General features: G+C 35.0%; 1 protein-coding gene across 1 annotated transcript in view; it reads right to left on the bottom strand.

Annotated features, from left to right (window-relative positions):
- ESR1 (estrogen receptor 1) overlaps positions 1–5,648 on the bottom strand; it is a 401,155-nt gene extending 395,507 nt beyond the window's left edge. Inside the window, exon 1 of the mRNA XM_053709268.1 lies at positions 5,114–5,648. Within this exon, the coding sequence (XP_053565243.1) occupies positions 5,114–5,547 (434 nt within the window). The 5' untranslated portion in view covers positions 5,548–5,648. The remainder of the gene's footprint in view (positions 1–5,113) is intronic.
- Between the last annotated feature and the right edge of the window lie 12,095 nt (positions 5,649–17,743).

Here is a 17,743-nt window from a genome sequence, read left to right as displayed (position 1 = left end):
AATGGCTGATTATAGATAAAGTCAGGTCTCCAGAAAGAGGTGGAAATCTTGATAGCCTCTTATCCAGAAGAGAAGCTTTCTGGATCTTTGTGCTACATACCAGATTGCCTCATGGGTTTAGGAGGCAGATATTATCAATATTTGGAAATAGACAGTATTTGATTCTGAGGGAAATTAACCCCTCTTCCTTTCTCCCTTACACTACTGTCTTTTGATTTGTTTCTTTATGACATGCTAATAGAATTATAAATAACTGTTAAATAGTAGTTAATATATGTCCATAAGAATTCAAGCAGGGTATCTTTAACTCTAAGATTAAGATATTGTGTTCTTTCATACCCTGATATAATAATAGCCAAAATGAGGCTTATTGCCTAAGTGCTTTCTCTTTTCCATATTTATTTTAATTTTTATATGATTTAATAAGAGGTCTATGTAATGAAGGAAACTATAGGTGCAAATACTTACTTAAATTCACAAGCTAAAAAGGGTTCAAGACTTTAGTTGATATAATTATAATGAATATTAATTATTAACTTTTATATATGTGTAATACTGGGATATGCCAAGTCTCATCTATATTCCAATGTTATTTAACATCTGATTAGGGACAGCAAGGGGTTATTGAGTAGGAGGGTGTGTTTTCCAGTGGTTACCCCGTGTATCCAATCAGCATATACGAGTGCCTATAAAAGTTAACAAGTGTGAGACAGTATTTAGGTTTCTGATGACGGCATAAAGCCAAATTGTGTCAAACCTGTCCTCTTGTACTTGCAAGTATTTTTTACTTTGTTTTTATCCTGCTGCAAATAAAATGCCTACTTAGGCATGACTTTCAGTATGACTTGTTCTTCCATGTCAAATGTCATTCTTTCAGTAGAATGAATAGTGGTTTAAGTTGCTCCATTAACCAGTCAGCATTAATACAGCAGTATGGTCATTGATTTGCCCTCAAATTTACTGCAAGCTCAAGTTTAAACATTTTCTTTTTTTTTTAAATCACAAGAGAAAAAAAAATGGTCTATCTCAAACATGAAAGAAAATATTGACTTCCGTTGTGTTCGTTTACTCCTTTCATAATTATTGAGACTTGAATTTATCTAACTTATACAAACAGTAGGGGTTAAATATTGGTCTTAAGAAGGCGTTTTAACAAATGGAGTTACATTTTACACAGTTTGATAGATATCATCCATAAAATAATATAACCCTTAAAGGCCACAATAGTTTAAAAATTACTTGCTCTAATTCATTAGAACATGCAATTTTAAGACTATTAACCCTACAATATTGAGTGTTTATTCCTCACAAAGGAGTATCAAAAAACCACGGCTGATCCAATCAGCAGTGCTAGTCGCTCAAATCAGATGTGTAACTAGTGAGGATTAAACACACAGTAGTGTAGGATCGATAGTCTCAGAACATGTCATTTTTCAGCTATTACAACCCTTTACCTCTTAAAGGGGCATGATTCTCAAAAATCTTCTCTGTTTCATATAAAGTAATATGTTTTTTAAAGGTGATAATGGCTAGGCTGACCATATTGCAGCTTTAAAAAGGGCCACATATGAAAAATACATATGTCAGGGTTCTTATGCAAAACATTTCTTTAAACAGCCCTGAAAACAGCCCTGACATATGTGTCTCTTTTTAAAGCGGCAATATGGTCAGCCTAATTATGGCATATATATTTTGGGGAGATGCCAGTATCAGCAAGTGAACAGTAAAGTCCCAGGACCCAGTCAGGCACTACCTGTTATTTTTTAGTTTAACTTTTTCTTAACCTTTTTCATGAAAAAAATAAAAATATGTTAACATGTTTGTTATACAGATCCTTAGATGCCATGTACAGTTTAAAAATAAAGAAACTGAAGCAAAAAAAAAAATGTGAGAACTAATCACAAAATGTAAAAAAAATGCTAGTTAGTAAGTCATCCAAAAAATATAGTTACAATGTGGGATAAATGTCTATACAAACTTATATATTTATAGAGAATGGTTGAGGGTTTTTATAGCATACAAGATAAAATTGGTCTCATATTTATGTTGCTACATGGCTCATTATCATAAAACATTTTGCAAGTGACTTCCTCTAATTCTATGTGTGCTTTTAGAACAAAATATATTTAAATATTACTTAGAATCATTCTAAAGCTTAAAAAAAGATAACACTAACGACCTAAGAAAATCCATGAACACATACATATTACTGAGAGATTTCCATATAATGATAATATTTCCTAGAAAGCAAATTCAGGCGAAGCTTTTGATTTCAATAAAAACATTGGATGTTCACAACAAATGACATTTATACATAGCTAACGTTATAAATGGTAGCAAATGCTGGAAAGGATATTTAATTTTTATTGTCTACATTAATCTTGTAAACTGTTTGATTCATCCTAAAATTAGACTGACTTACTAATTAATTTCATAACACTGCTGTTCAACAGTAAGGCAGTTGTAGGAATTAATCGGTGCCCTCATCTCAACTTTGCAAAAACATATTTAACTCTTTCATGACTCAACTAAGAAGTGTTGAATGTTCAGATAGGTGAAATAATATTAAAAAAGTAAGTTATAAATTTCCAGTAAATATATTTTAGTAGAAATATTGTTCATGCTTATTTCTTTTTGGTTTAAAAATATAAATAACTAAATACTATGTAAAACAAATATTCACAAATGAGCTGTCATTACTACTTAACTCTTCCCATTGCTGATAATGCAATATTTATGCACCTCAACATTTTCTATCGACAAAGGGTTAACCATTTCTGAGCATCAAAAGAAAGGCTGATTTTGTCACGGTGACCTAATGCCATCTGGTTAGTTCATGTTTAATTATGTTCATTGCAAATTTAAATTATTACAGAATGCTTCTGGATAGATTTGTGTAGTGCTCGACATTTGGTAAATAACATATATATATATTATTATTTTTAATCTAAAATCGCAAACCCAAAATCTAGAGTACAGTATATAGGAAAAAAATTATATATTTTATATATATATATATATATATATATAAAATATATATATAAATATATAAAATGTATATATAAAATGTATATATATATATATATATATATATATATATATAACATAGTTAACAAATAAATACCTAGTGCTGTGTATAACTCAAATTCCATTTTTCCCTGACTACGTAATTGAAAATAAATATCTTCTTCAATACATTGATCTAATAAAAAAAGGTCAAAATAAAAACTATTTTACGTTTAACATCATTTTTGGTAAATGCTAATGCATGTTATTTCTTTAAAATCTGTTATTTTGTGTAAAATAAACCATAGGGAGATGAATTTAAAGGTGAAAAAATAACTGAACAGAAAATCTGCAGAACTTTGCTCAAACTAAGTTGTTAATTTAAGGTATTAATTTCAGCCCGCTTCGAAATCCATTGAAAATCTACTAATAAAAAGTAGCGTATTGCCTTCTTTTTTTGGTGATGTTCAAAATAAAAACCTTATAGTGAGAGAGGAGTAGATGAATAGAAATGTGTGATTTTAGTTTCTGATTATTGTCTTTTTGTAGTGAGGATATCCATTCTTAGACCGGCTGTCATTCAGAACATTTTAGTACATAAATACAGCATATTTGTTAAGATTACCTAGCTTTAGTAAAAATACCCTTTCAAATTTGTATATTATCCTAAGAACCCTAAAAGCTTCTTGACACTTGAGTTATACAGATACTTAAGTTAAAAGACATGAGTGTCCGTCTGTCTGTCTATCTGTCTATTAATCTATATGCCTGTCTGCCTGTCTATATACAGGGCTGAACATTTCTGTGCCAGTTAGGGGGGAAAGTTACTAGTTAAGAAAGAAAAAGTTAGCAATACATCATCTAACTATATATTGTACATCTATCTGTCTATCTGTCTGTATGTCTATCTATCTAGTTAAGAAAGAAAAGTTACTAGTTCACTGAATGATACAGACATGCAAAAGCCTAATTTCTTACTCTATGCAAATTTCCTATAAATTCACAACATAAATATCTATCTATATATTTATTATTCATCTATATATTATCTATCTATCTATCTATCTATCTATCTATCTATCTATCTATCTATCTATCTCTCTATCTATCTATCTATCTATCTATCTATCTATCTATCTATCTATCTCTCTCTATATACCTATCTATATATTATCATCTATCTGTCTGTCCATCTATCGTCTGTCTTTCTATCTATCTATCTATCTATCTATCTATCTATCTATCTATCTATCTATCATCTATAATCTATCTATCAATCATTCATCTACCTATATATTATAAATATATCTGCCTATCTATCTGTCTATCCGTCTGTATGTCTTTCTATCTATCTATCTATCTTTCTATCTATCTGCCTGTCTATATATAGGGCTGAACACTTTTTTGCCAGTTAGGGGGGGAAAGTTAAAGTTACTAGTTCACTGAATGATACAGGCATGCAAAAGCCTAATTTCTTACTCATCCTATGCAAATTTCCTATAAATTCACAACATAAAGTCATTTATCTATCTATCTATCTATCTATCTATCTATCTATCTATCTATCTATCTACAGTATCTATCTATCTACAGTATCTATCTATCTATCTATCTATCTATCTATCCTTCTATCTATATTTCTATCTATCTATCTATCTATCCTTCTATCTATATTTCTATCTATCTATCATCTATCTACAGTATCTATCTAAACATACATTATAAGAAGCAATTTTTCTGTAAGTATTTTAACTAAAACATTTAGAATTCTTTTTCTTCTTTAGTAAAAAAACACAAGCTACAGAGAAATCATAGAATTAGGTCTGAATATTATTTGAATAAAGCTTCCCGTAGACTGAGATCTTAATAAATAATTCACAAAGCTTGCAAAAACAGTACAGGATATGCAATACTTTTTTTTTTATATGTGAGTATATTATGCAACACTTGATTCTCCCTAGTCTGAAAACATTAAAATAAAGCTCAAAAATATTTGAAGATTAAAGATTGACTATAACAAGGGTTCAAAGTAATATGCAGCTTTAAAAGACAACAAAAAAAATATAGAATCTAGTGGATCAAATTCATTAGATACTGTAATATTTACCTGTAAAATGTAGGGGGTGCAGATTCTCGTACTCCAAAGTTACCCTGCTCACTTTCTAAGTAATAGGGAACCTGTTGACTGTGGTGATGGATGAATGGAGAAATCTGTGGTGCAGTTTGCAGGAAAACAACAGGACTTGGGGGCACATTGTTTAGAGAATGAAGTCCAGAGAGGCTGCCGGATCCAAATGATTCAGAGCTAGCTGCATAGCTAAGGCTGGCAGAGCTATAAACTGGTGCAGCAGCTGCAAAGTCATAAGTGGCACCCTCTGGGTAGTTAAATATACCTGTTCTGTTATTCTCCACATACATTTCTCCAAGTGGTCTTTCCAGGGGGATCTTCACTGGTGTTCTATTTCTGTTCTCCAATTCTGTAGTTTGAATCTGATGCAACAGTGCAACTCTTGGAGCTTTGCTGTGAAGAGGCATAGTCATAACTATTCACAGTGAAAACGTGGCATGGCTGACCGCCGTCGGTACATCTAGGTTGAAGAATTAGCAGTTGAGAAACCACCTGAAAACAGAGTGCAACCTGACGTGAGTTTGAGCAGAAATCATATTACAGCTCATCACTACACAGGTATTCAGATAACTCCAAGAGTAGGAGGGAACAAGTGGGAACAGATCACACCAATAAAAAAAGTCAGTCTCCCTCTTCCTAACTGAATCTTATGCTTTGTAAATTTACGTCATTCTTATTTGACTTTAAAAAAAGCACAAAAGGTGTTGGCTGTAAACCAGATTTTGCTGAAACTGGTTGGACTATCATAAGTAAAACTAGTTTCTTTCCATCATTGTTTTTTTTTTGGGGGGGGTTTAAGAATTTGTTAAACTTTCTAATAAAAAAAAAAATCCTTAAATATTCAGTGTCACACAACAGAGAAGTGGTGAGTTTTTCTCTAGTTTATAGACTAGAAACAAGTTCCCTTCATTATTAATCTATTTTCATGTAATGTTTGAAAGAAAATACTCGCTGTTATTATACTGACCCTGAGTTCTCTAAGAGAGATAGAGGAGACGAGATTGAAAGTGTTCGTATAATGTGCCCTATAAGCTATATTTTATAACGACCTTGAGAATGTTTTTGCTAGTTCACATCTGTACAAAATGTTTAACTGCTTCAATACAGAATAATAATCTTGGACATGAGAAAAAAGAAATAACTGAAAATGAACAGAATTATATTGTGTCTTGCGTCAGAAGGAGAAATCATTGTACTTTCATTAACAACCTATTGAGGGACTAATTGATTTGTCATATATGCTGTAAAAAGATACAATATATTATTTTTTTATTGCAGGTTATCATAACAGTCCAGAAAAAGATTGCCTTTTTTGTGTTCCTTTAACATTTTTTTTTCTCTGTCAAACTGTATTCATAATAGTCTGATACAAGGTGGATATTTACAAAGTCCCAGTTGTTCAGTATATGACAAGAATATAGTAACTAAATCTAAAAAGATTTATATGAATTTAACATTTTTATGAATATAGCAGATGTTATCAAATTATAATATATATATATATATATATATATATATATATATAAAAAAAGTTTGACAAGTTTAAAGACACCACTAATTATAATAAAATTGTAATAACAATTTTAGGATTTTTCTTTTATCATCATAATAATCATATAACAGATGTCTTAGGAAGTGCACTCAAAACATATTAGTATATTGGCTCAGATTTAGCAGATAAGAAGAAGCTGATTAAAGGTTATTGTCACTGAAAGAATGAAAGGCTAAAAGGAAGGGGAAAAAAACTGAACGGCACTCATTACGAAATGCGTTAGAATATTCAGAGCATCTTTTGTAATTGTATTTTTTTATTTTTTATTAAAGCAATCTTTTAATATTCCTATGCAAAATGTGTAGGGATAATCTGAACATCCTTTGTATTTTTATGATTTCTCAATAAAAAAGTGATATTTTAATATCCTTACATAAAATGCGTAAGAATAATCTGAGCATATTTTGTATTTTTTAGGATATTTAATGTGATATTTAAATTATTTCACCCATTGAGTGTGAATATTGTATTTTTTAGTTTCTATCAGGGTTGTGCACCAAGGTATTGTTGGTCATTGCTGTACACTAAAAAACCTGAAATAGTTTTACTGGGACTAGAAGCTCAAACCAAACATTTTAAGCAGATATTACAGTTAGTTATTTAAAGGGACACTCAATTCAAAATTAAACTTTCATGATTTAGATAGAGCAGCAATTTTAAACAACTTTCCAATTTACTTTCATTAAAAAATTGTGAACAGTCTTTTTATATTTACACTTTTTGAGTCACCAGCTTCTACTGAGCATGTGCAAGAATTCACAGAATAAGCGTATATGCATTTGTGATTGGCTGATGGCTATCACATGATGCAGTGGGAAAAAAAAATCTACTACTTTTTTTTAAGCATACAAGTCAGCATGAGGGCTAGCTTCCTTGTCTGATGTACTAGCTAACTGAACTGTATTTAAAGGGACAGTCTACATGTTTTTTATTGTTTAAAAAGATAGATAGCACTTTTTACTACTCATTCCCCAGCTTTGCAAAACGAACATTGCTATATTATTGTACTTTACCACCTCTAAGACTGACTGTTTCTAAGCTTCTGCAGGTCATCCCGTGATGTTTATTAGCTTATTAACAGCCAGACCATGCTAGTTTAAGTGTACCACATAGATAACATTGTGCTCACTACTGTGTAGAATGATAATTGTTATACAAGAACCAGCACTGCTTAGATAAAAGCAAGATTGTTAAAAAGCACTGAGATAAGGGGCAGTCTGCAGTGGTTTAGATACAGGTAATCATATTAATATAACAGTGTTGGTTATGCAAAGTGGGGAATAAAGGGATTATCTATCTTTTGAAACAATAGAATAACCTACCTTTGCCTTTGCACACCTTTGGGTTTGTGCTAGAGGGAAAGTCAGAACAGGTTTTTAGCACACCCCATAGAAGTATATGAGAAGAGGATCCCAATATCCGAACTCCAGATGTTAGCTAGCTTAAGACTTTCACTCGAGCAATAACTTTTTACTTTCAAATTGTAATATGGGCGCAAGAATAAGAGAGCTATTGATTTAACTTGTATTAATATTTTTGCACTCCACTTGTAATCTAGGCAAAATACACCTACATGGAGTATACTATATCTTCAAAATTACTATATGCAGTTGATAGTTGATATAGAAACTATCTGTGCATAGAACATACAGAGCATTTGCCTGGTAGACAGGGGTCAGTTGCGGTCAAGGGCTAGATTATTTAGTCCTGCCCAGTCACCAGCTTTATTATTTATGCATGATGCAGAGACAGTGCTGCCACACACTGTCTTGCTGTGTCTGTGAGCCAGGTTAGGGCCAGTCCCTCCCCACCACAGTTTCAGCAAGCAGACTCAGGGCCAGTTTCCCCCCACCCCACATTACATTAAAATGATCCTCCTCACAACGGTTGTCTCTGTAAGCTGCTAAATGACTCACTATAGAACTGTCTCCTTGGATGGATTTGCATTCAGATTAAGATTGGTCTGTAATAATTTCAGACAACCTTACACCTGCGTTGGTAAAGAGTATGCATGGATTATTGCTGCTCATTTTGAAATAGCAAAAGAAGGAATGATGATAGTCAGAGAGAAGCAGCTCGTCTTGATGGTGCATGTTGGTGATGTCTGTGGGTTCCTGTTTTTGTGTGATTGAGGATGTCTGGGGGGCTGTGTGTGTGTATGTGGGTGCCAGTGGTTGTCCGCGTGCTATTTCTCTCTGATAATGCAGCTTACGTGTGCTTGGGTCTGTTATTCTGGTCAACAATAAGAGTTTATATGTTTGTTTGTCTTTGTAAATCAAACTAGTACATTAACTTGTCAGTTTTGGTCGTTAGTTAAATAACAAGAGGGGGGGGGGGGCGAGGTGCTCTACTTTAAATGCCCTGGACAATTTTAGGCCCAATTCCTGCCCTGTTTGCAACATATTGAAATAATTTATCACTTAGTACTTATTGAAATCTACTTGTGTTCACTTGCTACAAACTGTAATATAAAAAAATAAAAATTTTCAAATTGTTCTAAAAAGGCACTTAACATTTTTATTGACTTAAATTCTTGCCCAGTATGAAAATGAAGTCTAAAATATCTGGCAAATAATATCAATATAAATAAGCGATCAAATTGCCCTTTGTTTTTCCATGAGCAACAAGAACTCACTTGAATCTAACAACCATACCAGCATCCTAAAAGTAAGACGCATAGACGTAACTTGGAAGAATACCCATAAAGGTTTTATTTATTAAGGAAAATAACTTTTTTTATAGGCAGCATTTTAAAGCCTACTAAACTTTCCAATAAAATTAGGATGGCGGTAACTAAGTTCCTCAAAATATTCCCTACTACTGGTCAAGGCCACAGATAGGCTACCTTCAATTGACATGTTTGCTCCATCCAATACAGAGTCACAGGACTTTCATAAGCTTTTTGGTCTGCCTACCTGCTAGGAGGGTTAGACCTAAACCACCACCTAGAGGGCTATACCATCCATTTCAACCTGACCATCAATCAACCCACTACTCTTCTCGCACACAGGGCCATGACCAGTTGCCAGAAGGATGGAAGTTTTCCATCACTAAAAAAAAAAACCTACCTTCTTAATGATTCTTTTTTTTATAGTATTTGACAAATACAATCATTTATATTTAAAATAAAGGCCTTTTTTGATATTACTTGCAAAAATATCCAGCCCAGAGTCTGCCAGATGAACCCCTTTAGGGCTACTGCTCCTTCTGGCCGGCGTTGATTTTTTAATACCTAATAACAAAATGCCTGTGATTTATAAAACAATCTTCCTGCTAACAACTAGCCTTCTTGCACCCTTTGTAAGTTGCACTCTGATATACCATGTTCCTCTAATATGTCAAACAATCACATTAGACCAACCAACACACACACCTGTAAACAAAATGTGCAGCCACCTAAGGTCAGCCACCATCTTTTGCACCAAATCAGATGAAGGCAGAAACCCCAAATCATTGCCCTCTAAATGAAAGATGATCACATGAGAAATAGTAGGCAAACGCTAACAAACATAAGGGTGCAAAACTTATAGTCAATAGAAAAGGAGTAGTTTAAAAGTCAATATGCAGGTGCCCTCTGATAAACAACACAACACAGTGGGAATGGCCTAAAACACCTCACGGAATCCTAGAACACAAAACACAGGAGGCGCCTCATGTTGCAGAACAGATGGACCAAAAAGGTAGGTAAAAGTATACAAATTGTCAACTCACGTCAACATGCACACGATGTGCAGTTCAGATGGGCTCAGAGGCTACTGTCAGACTCCCCTCCCACAACTGGAATATCAGATGGATTTGTTCACCATCAGATTGGCTTGACTCTTCACAGCCACAGATAGACGGCAGTCACTAAATGTTTCACTGCTGGCTGCAGCTAACCAGAGCGGGACAAAGCCAATAGAGGCTACTAACTCAATTGAGTCTAAAATAAAAATGTATTCATTAAAAGATTAAAATGTAACTAATACATGTGTTTCTCAGTGCTTCTAATGCCATTTCATTAGACTTACTACTACAATGAGACACAATATTGTATATAAACAGAGAATTACCAACAGGAGCCTAGATCCCAAAGGACCACCTCTAAACACCTGATACAGACTAATGATATGATAGAAATATAATATCATGCAAAATAATTTATACAGTCATGTATGCAAATCCACATTAATGAGATTAAGATAAAATTAATATACAGTATAAGTGTGTGATAATCAACTGTAAACTAATGTGATATGAATCCTAATTTCAGAAGTAAACCTAGTGTTAATGAAGTTAAATGACTAATTTCCAACCTATAGTGTGTGTGTGAATTAAAAAAATATGAAATAAGGCATTGGGGTTCCAAACATAGAGAGATACTATGACGCAGTGAACCTCCAACGTGTCTTGGACTGGCATGGTAAAATACAAAATAAAGCATGGATTACAATAGAGTCTCACCTTTTAAGATCTCCGTCACTAGGGGCACTATGCTGGGTTTCATCAAGCATTAGACCAACCTTAGCAAAAAATTCAATACTGTATACACATATTTTTGAAAATTGGGACTCATTAAGGGACTCACAGCTGGGTATTTCCTCTATAATTTCACCTCTATCGCCTATTTCATATAACGCAGAATTTCTTGGAGGACATCATAGAGCTATTAGTGGTGAACTAGGATATACAATACCATTTATAAAATTGACAATTAATGATAAATTAAAGCAAAGACATGACTTAGAGGAGGTTGATGGGGGAAGTTACTCATCTTGGCTGAAAAAATGCTCAGTCAAACCATTTAATTCACAATTTCAAACATAAAACAGACTTGTTGAGGCCTCCCACTAGGTTTGAAAAGCTATGTCTATTAGACGTTCACCCGTCTGGTACTTTATCCATAACTAGACATTTATTGGAGGAAACATTAATTAATACTTTCCCTTTATACACTAAACGTTGGCAAAAAGAACTTGATGTCTCACTTACTAATCAAGATTGGGAAAAACATAATTTATGTAAGAACTTACCTGATAAATTAATTTTGTTCATAATGGCAAGAGTCCATGAGGTAGTGACATATGGGATATACATTCCTACCAGGAGGGGGCAAAGTTTCCCAAATCTCAAATGCCTATAAATACACGTCCCACCACAAATATACTTCATTTTAACATATAACCAAGTAGTGAGGTGTAAAAAGAAGTAAAAAAAAGCATACAAAAAAGAGGAACTGGAAAAAAATATTGTACTTTTTTCCAAAAAATGTAACCACCAAAGGCAGGGTGGGCCTCATGGACTCTTGCCATTATGAAAGAAATTAATTTATCAGGTAAGTTCTTACATAAATTATGTTTTCTTTCATGTAAATGGCAAGAGTCTATGAGCTAGTGACGTATGGGATAAAATAACCAAGATGTGGAAGTCCACAGAAGAGTCACTAGAGAGGGAGGGATTAAAATAAAAAAAGCTATTTCTGCTTAGAAATTAAATGCACAAAATAAGTTCTTATAAACAGAAGAATCAAACTGAGACAGTTGCCTGAAGAACTTTTCTACCAAACACTGCTTCAGAAGAAGCAAATGCATCAAAATAGTAAAATTTAGTAAATGTATGCAAATAAGACCAAGTTGCTGCTTTGCAAATCTGATCAACTGAAGCTTCATTCTTAAAAGCCCACAAAGTGGCAACTGATCTAGTAAAATGACTGTCCCACCTCCAAATAAGCCTTCTGAATCAAAAGCTTTAACCAAGATGCCAAATAAATGGCAGAGGCTTTCTGAACTTTCATAGAACCAGAAAGGACAACAAATAGACTAGAAGTCTTCCTCAAATCCTTAGTAGCCTCCACATAGTATTTCAAAGCTCTTACCACATCCAAAGAATGTAACAATTTCTCAAGAGAATTCTTAGTATTCGGACACAAAGAAGGAACAATAATTTCCCTACTAATGTTGTTAGAATTCACAACCTTAGGAAGAAATTTAAACAAAGTCCGTAAAATAGTTTTATCCTGATGGAAAATCAGAATAAGAGACTCACAAGAGAGAGCAGACAATTCAGAAACTCTTCTAGCAGAAGAGATAGCCAAAAGGAACAACACCTTCCAAGAAAGTAGTTTAATATCCAAAAAATGCATAGAGGCCTATTTATCAAAGGTCTTGCTGACCTGATCTGACAGTGCGGATCAGGTCCGCAAGACCTCGCTGAATGCAGAGAGCAATACGCTCACCGTATTCAGCATTGCACCAGCAGCTCACAAGAGCTGCTGGTGCAATGCCGCCCCCTGCAGACTCGCGGCCAATCGGCCGCCAGCAGGGGGTGTCAATCAACCCGATCGTACTTGATCGGGTTGAATTGTGGCGATTCCTGTCCGCCTGCTCAGAGCAGGCGGACAGGGTTATGGAGCTTAATAAATGGGCCTCATAGGCTCAAAAGGAGGAGCCTGCAAAGCCTTCAAAACCAAATTAAGACTCCATGGAGGAGAAATAGACTTAATAACAGGCTTGATACAGACCAAAGCCTGAACAAAACAATGAATATCAGGAAGTTTAGCAATCTTTCTATGAAATAAAACAGAAAGAGCAGAGATTTGTCCCTTCAAAGTACTTGCAGACAAACCTTTATCCAAACCGTCCTGAAGAAACTGTAAAATTCTAGGAATTCTAAAAGAATGCAAAGAATTTATGAGAAGAACACCATGAAATATAGGTTTCCACACCTGCAACATAGTATTGATCACTGAGTCAGAGAAACCTCTATGACTAAGCACTAAACATTCAATTTCCATACCTTCAAATTTAGTGATTTGAGATACTGATGGAAAAACTGCCCTTGAGACAGAAGGTCTGGCCTTAAAGGAAGTGGCCAAGGTTGGCAACTGGACACCCGGACAAGATCCGCATACCAAAACCTGTGAGGCCATGCTGGTGCTATCAGAAACACATGCAATTGTTCTATTATGATCTTGGAGATCAGCCTTGAAAGAAGAACTAGAGGCCGAAAAATATAAGCAAGTTTGTAAGACCAAGGAACTGCTAACGCATCCACCATCTCCGCCTGAGGATCCCTGAACCTCGAAAGGTATCTGGGAAGTTTCCTGTTTAGATGGGAATCAGATATATTTATGGAAGACCCCACATTTGTACAATCTGAAAAACACATCTGGATGGAGAGACCAATCCCTGGATGCAAAGATTGACGGCTGAGATAATCCGCTTCCCAATTGTCTACACCTGGGATATGAGTCGCAGAAATTATACAAGAGTTGGATTCAGCCCAAGAAAGTATCCGTGATACTTCTTTCATTGCTAAAGGACTTTGAGTCTCTCCCAGATGATTGACATATGCCATAGTTGTGATATTGTCTGCCTGAAAGTGAATGAAAAGTTCTCTCTTTAATAGAGGCCAAGCCTGAAGAGCCCTGAAAATAGCACAGAGTTCTAAGATATTGATTGGAAACCTCGCCTCTAGAGGATTCCAAACCTCTTGTGCTGTCAGAGACCCCCAGACAGCTCCCCAACCTGAAAGACTTGCATCTGTTGAGACTACAGTCCAGGAAGGATGAACAAAAGAGGCCCCATGAATAATACGATGATGGTCTACCCATCAAGTCAGAGAGAGTAGAATGCTGGGATTTAAGAATATCAATTGTGATATCCGAGTATAATCCCTGCACCACTGATTCAGCATGCAAAGCTGCAGAGACCTCTTATGAAAATGAGCAAAGGGGATCGCATCCGATACTGCAGTCATGAGACCTAAAACTTCCATGCACATAGCCACTGAAGGGAATGATCGAGATTGAAGGTTTCGACAGGCTGAAACCAATTTCATTCATCTCTTGTCTGTTAAAGACAAAGTCATGGACACTGAATCTATCTGGAAACCTAAAAAGGTGACCCTTGTCTGAGGAATCAAGAAATTCTTTGGTAAATTGATCCTCCAACTATGTCTTTAAAGAAACAAAACTAGATGATTTGTGTGAGATTCTGCTAAATGAAAAGATTGAGCCAGTGCCAAGATATTGTCCAAATAAGGAAACACTGCAATACCCTGCTCTCTGATTACAGATAGAAGTGCTCCAAGAACCTTCGAAAAGATTCTTGGAACTGTCGCTAGGCCAAATGGAAGAGCGACAACTTGGCAATGCTTGACTAGAAAAGAGAATCTCAGAAACCGATAGTGATCTGGATGAATTGAAATGTGAAGATAAGCTTCTGTAAGTCTATTGCGGACATGACCTTGTAGAACAAAAGGCAGACTAGTCCTTATAGTCACCATCTTGAACGTTGGGACCCTTACAAAATGATTCAAAAACTTCAGATCCAGAACTGGTCTGAATGAATTTTCTTTCTTTGGGACAATGAATAGATTTGAATAAAAACCCAGACCCTGTTCCTGAAGTGGAACTGGTATAATCACCCCTGAAAGCTCCAGATCTGAAACACACTTCAGAAAAGCCTGAGCTTTCACAGAATTTGTTGGAACATGAGAGAGAAAGAATCTTCTCACAGGAGGGCTTATTCTGAAACCTATTCGATAACCTTGAGAAACAATGCTCTGAATCCACTGATTCTGAACAGAATCTGCCCAAATGTTTTGAAATAATTTCAATCTGCCCCCCTACAGTTGAACTGGATTGAGGGCCGCACCTTCATGCAGTCTTGGGGGCTGGCTTTGGTTTCTTATAAGGTTTGGATTTATTCCAACTTGAAGATGGCTTCCAATTGGAGCCAGAGTCCTTAGGGGAAGGAGTTGTTTAGAAGCTTTAGATTTACCCTTAGACTTTTTATCTTGGGGCAAAAAAACTCCCTTCCCCCCAGTAATAGTGGAAATAATAGAGTCCAACTGAGAACCAAATAAATTATTACCCTGGAAAGATAGAGATAGTAATCTGGATTTAGATACCATGTCAGCATTCCATGATTTAAGCCATAAAGCTCTTCTATCCAGAATAGCTAAAGACCTAGATTTAACATTAATCTTGATGATATCAAAAATAGCAGATAAAATTATTAGCATGTTTAAGCAAACAAACAATGCTAGACAAATCAGGATCTAATTCCTGATGTGCTAAGCTATCCAACCAAAAAGTTGATGCAGTCGCAACATCAGCCATAGAAATGGCAGGCCTGAGAATATAGCGAGAATGTAAATAAACTTTCCTTAGATAAGATTCCATCTTCCTATCTAAGGGATCCTTAAAATAAGTACTATCTTCTATAGGAATAGTAGTACGTTTGGCAAGAGTAGAAATAGCCCCATTAACCTTAGGGACTTTTTCCCAAAACTCCAAATTAGCCACTGGTAAAGGATATAACTTCTTAAACCTAGAAGTAGGATTAAAAGAAGCACCAGGCTTAGACCATTCTTTAGCAATCACATCAGAAACTGCATCTGGAATAGGAAAAACCTCAGGAGTAATCACAGAAGGTTTAAAAACAGAATTTAAATGTTTGCTGGTTTTGTTATCAAGAGGATCAGACTCCTCAGTACCCAAAGTAACCAATACTTCTTTCAACAGAGACCGAATATATTCAATCTTAAAAAGACAAGAAGATTTATCAATTTCAATGTCTGAAGTAGGATCTTCTGAAGCAGAGAGATCCTTTTCAGAGGAGGATATTTCAGTATCTTGTCGGTCATCACAAATTTCATCAGTTTTATGAGAAGTTTTAAAAGACCTTTTATGTTTATTAGAAGGTGGAATAGCAGACACAGCCTTCTCTATTGCATCAGCAATATCATGTTTCATATCAACAGGGATATCATGTACATTAGATGTTGTGGGAACAACAGGTGCTGTACTAATACTAATAGAAACATTATCGGCATGCAAAAGCTTATCATGACAACTGTTACATAATATAGCCGGAGATATAATCTCAGCTTGCTTAAAACAGATACACTTAGCTTTGATAGAACTGTGTTCAGGCAGCATGGTTCCTACAGTAGCTTCTGAGACAGGATCAGATTGAGACATCTTGCAAAATGTAAAAGAAAAAATATCATTTAAACAAAATATCCAATTTCCTCATATAGCAGTTTCAGGAATGGGAAAAAATGCATATGCTAATTAAGCAGAAAAGCAAACAGCATAGCCCTTTAGAATATAAAGAGAGCAGGGAGCATAAAGAAAGGGGTGTAATATAACCAAAAAAAATAATTAGCGCCAAGTATGACGAAAAATGCAAAGTGACAATTTTTTGGCGCCAAACAACATCCAGAAATGACGCAACTCATGTCATAACAAGCGTGACTTTGCGCCAAACAAACTAACGTCAATAAAGAGGCAGGAAATGATGAAACTTGCGACACTATAGACGCAAATTTGCGTAAAAAAAAATTGCTCCAAAAATGACACAATAAATAACATATTTTGCGCCCTCGCGAGCCTAGATTTGCCCGCAAATTTTAAGTAGAAAAAAGTCAAATTGGAAAAAAATACTAAACCCCAGGTAAGAAAATTTAAAAAAATAACTTCCTTAAACATGATTCCCATACTGAAACTGTTAGACTGCAAAGGGAAATACACATAGACCTGACTCATGGCAAATATAAGTAAATACATATATTTAAAACTTTATATTAAAACATAAAGCGCCAAACATTGCTGAGAGTGTCTTAAATAATGATACATGCTTACCGAAGACACCCATCCACATATAGCAGACAGCCAAACCAGTACTGAAAACTATCAGCAGAGGTAATGGTATTAGAGTATATCATCGATCTGAAAAGGGAGGTAGGAGATGAATCCCTACGACCGATAACAGAGAACCCTTGAAAAGATTTCCCATGAGTGAAACCATCAACAGGCAATACTCTCTTCACGTCCCTCTGACAAACACTGTACTCTGAGAGGAATTATGCTTCAGAATGCTTAAAAGCGCTCATCATAGAAGAAATCATAAAAATCAAGCACAAACTTACTTCACCACCTCCATAGGAGGCAAAGTTTGTAAAAACTGAAGTATATGTGTGGTGGGAGGTGTATTTATAGGCATTTGAGGTTTGGGAAACTTTGCCCCCTTCTGGTAGGAATGTATATCCCCTACGTCACTACCTCATGG

This window comes from Bombina bombina, chromosome 4 (genome assembly GCF_027579735.1).
Source record: "Bombina bombina isolate aBomBom1 chromosome 4, aBomBom1.pri, whole genome shotgun sequence".
NCBI classification, from domain to species: domain Eukaryota; kingdom Metazoa; phylum Chordata; class Amphibia; order Anura; family Bombinatoridae; genus Bombina; species Bombina bombina.
The sequence above is the reverse complement of the archived record's forward strand: the minus strand, read 5'-3'. Positions and strand labels throughout refer to the sequence as shown.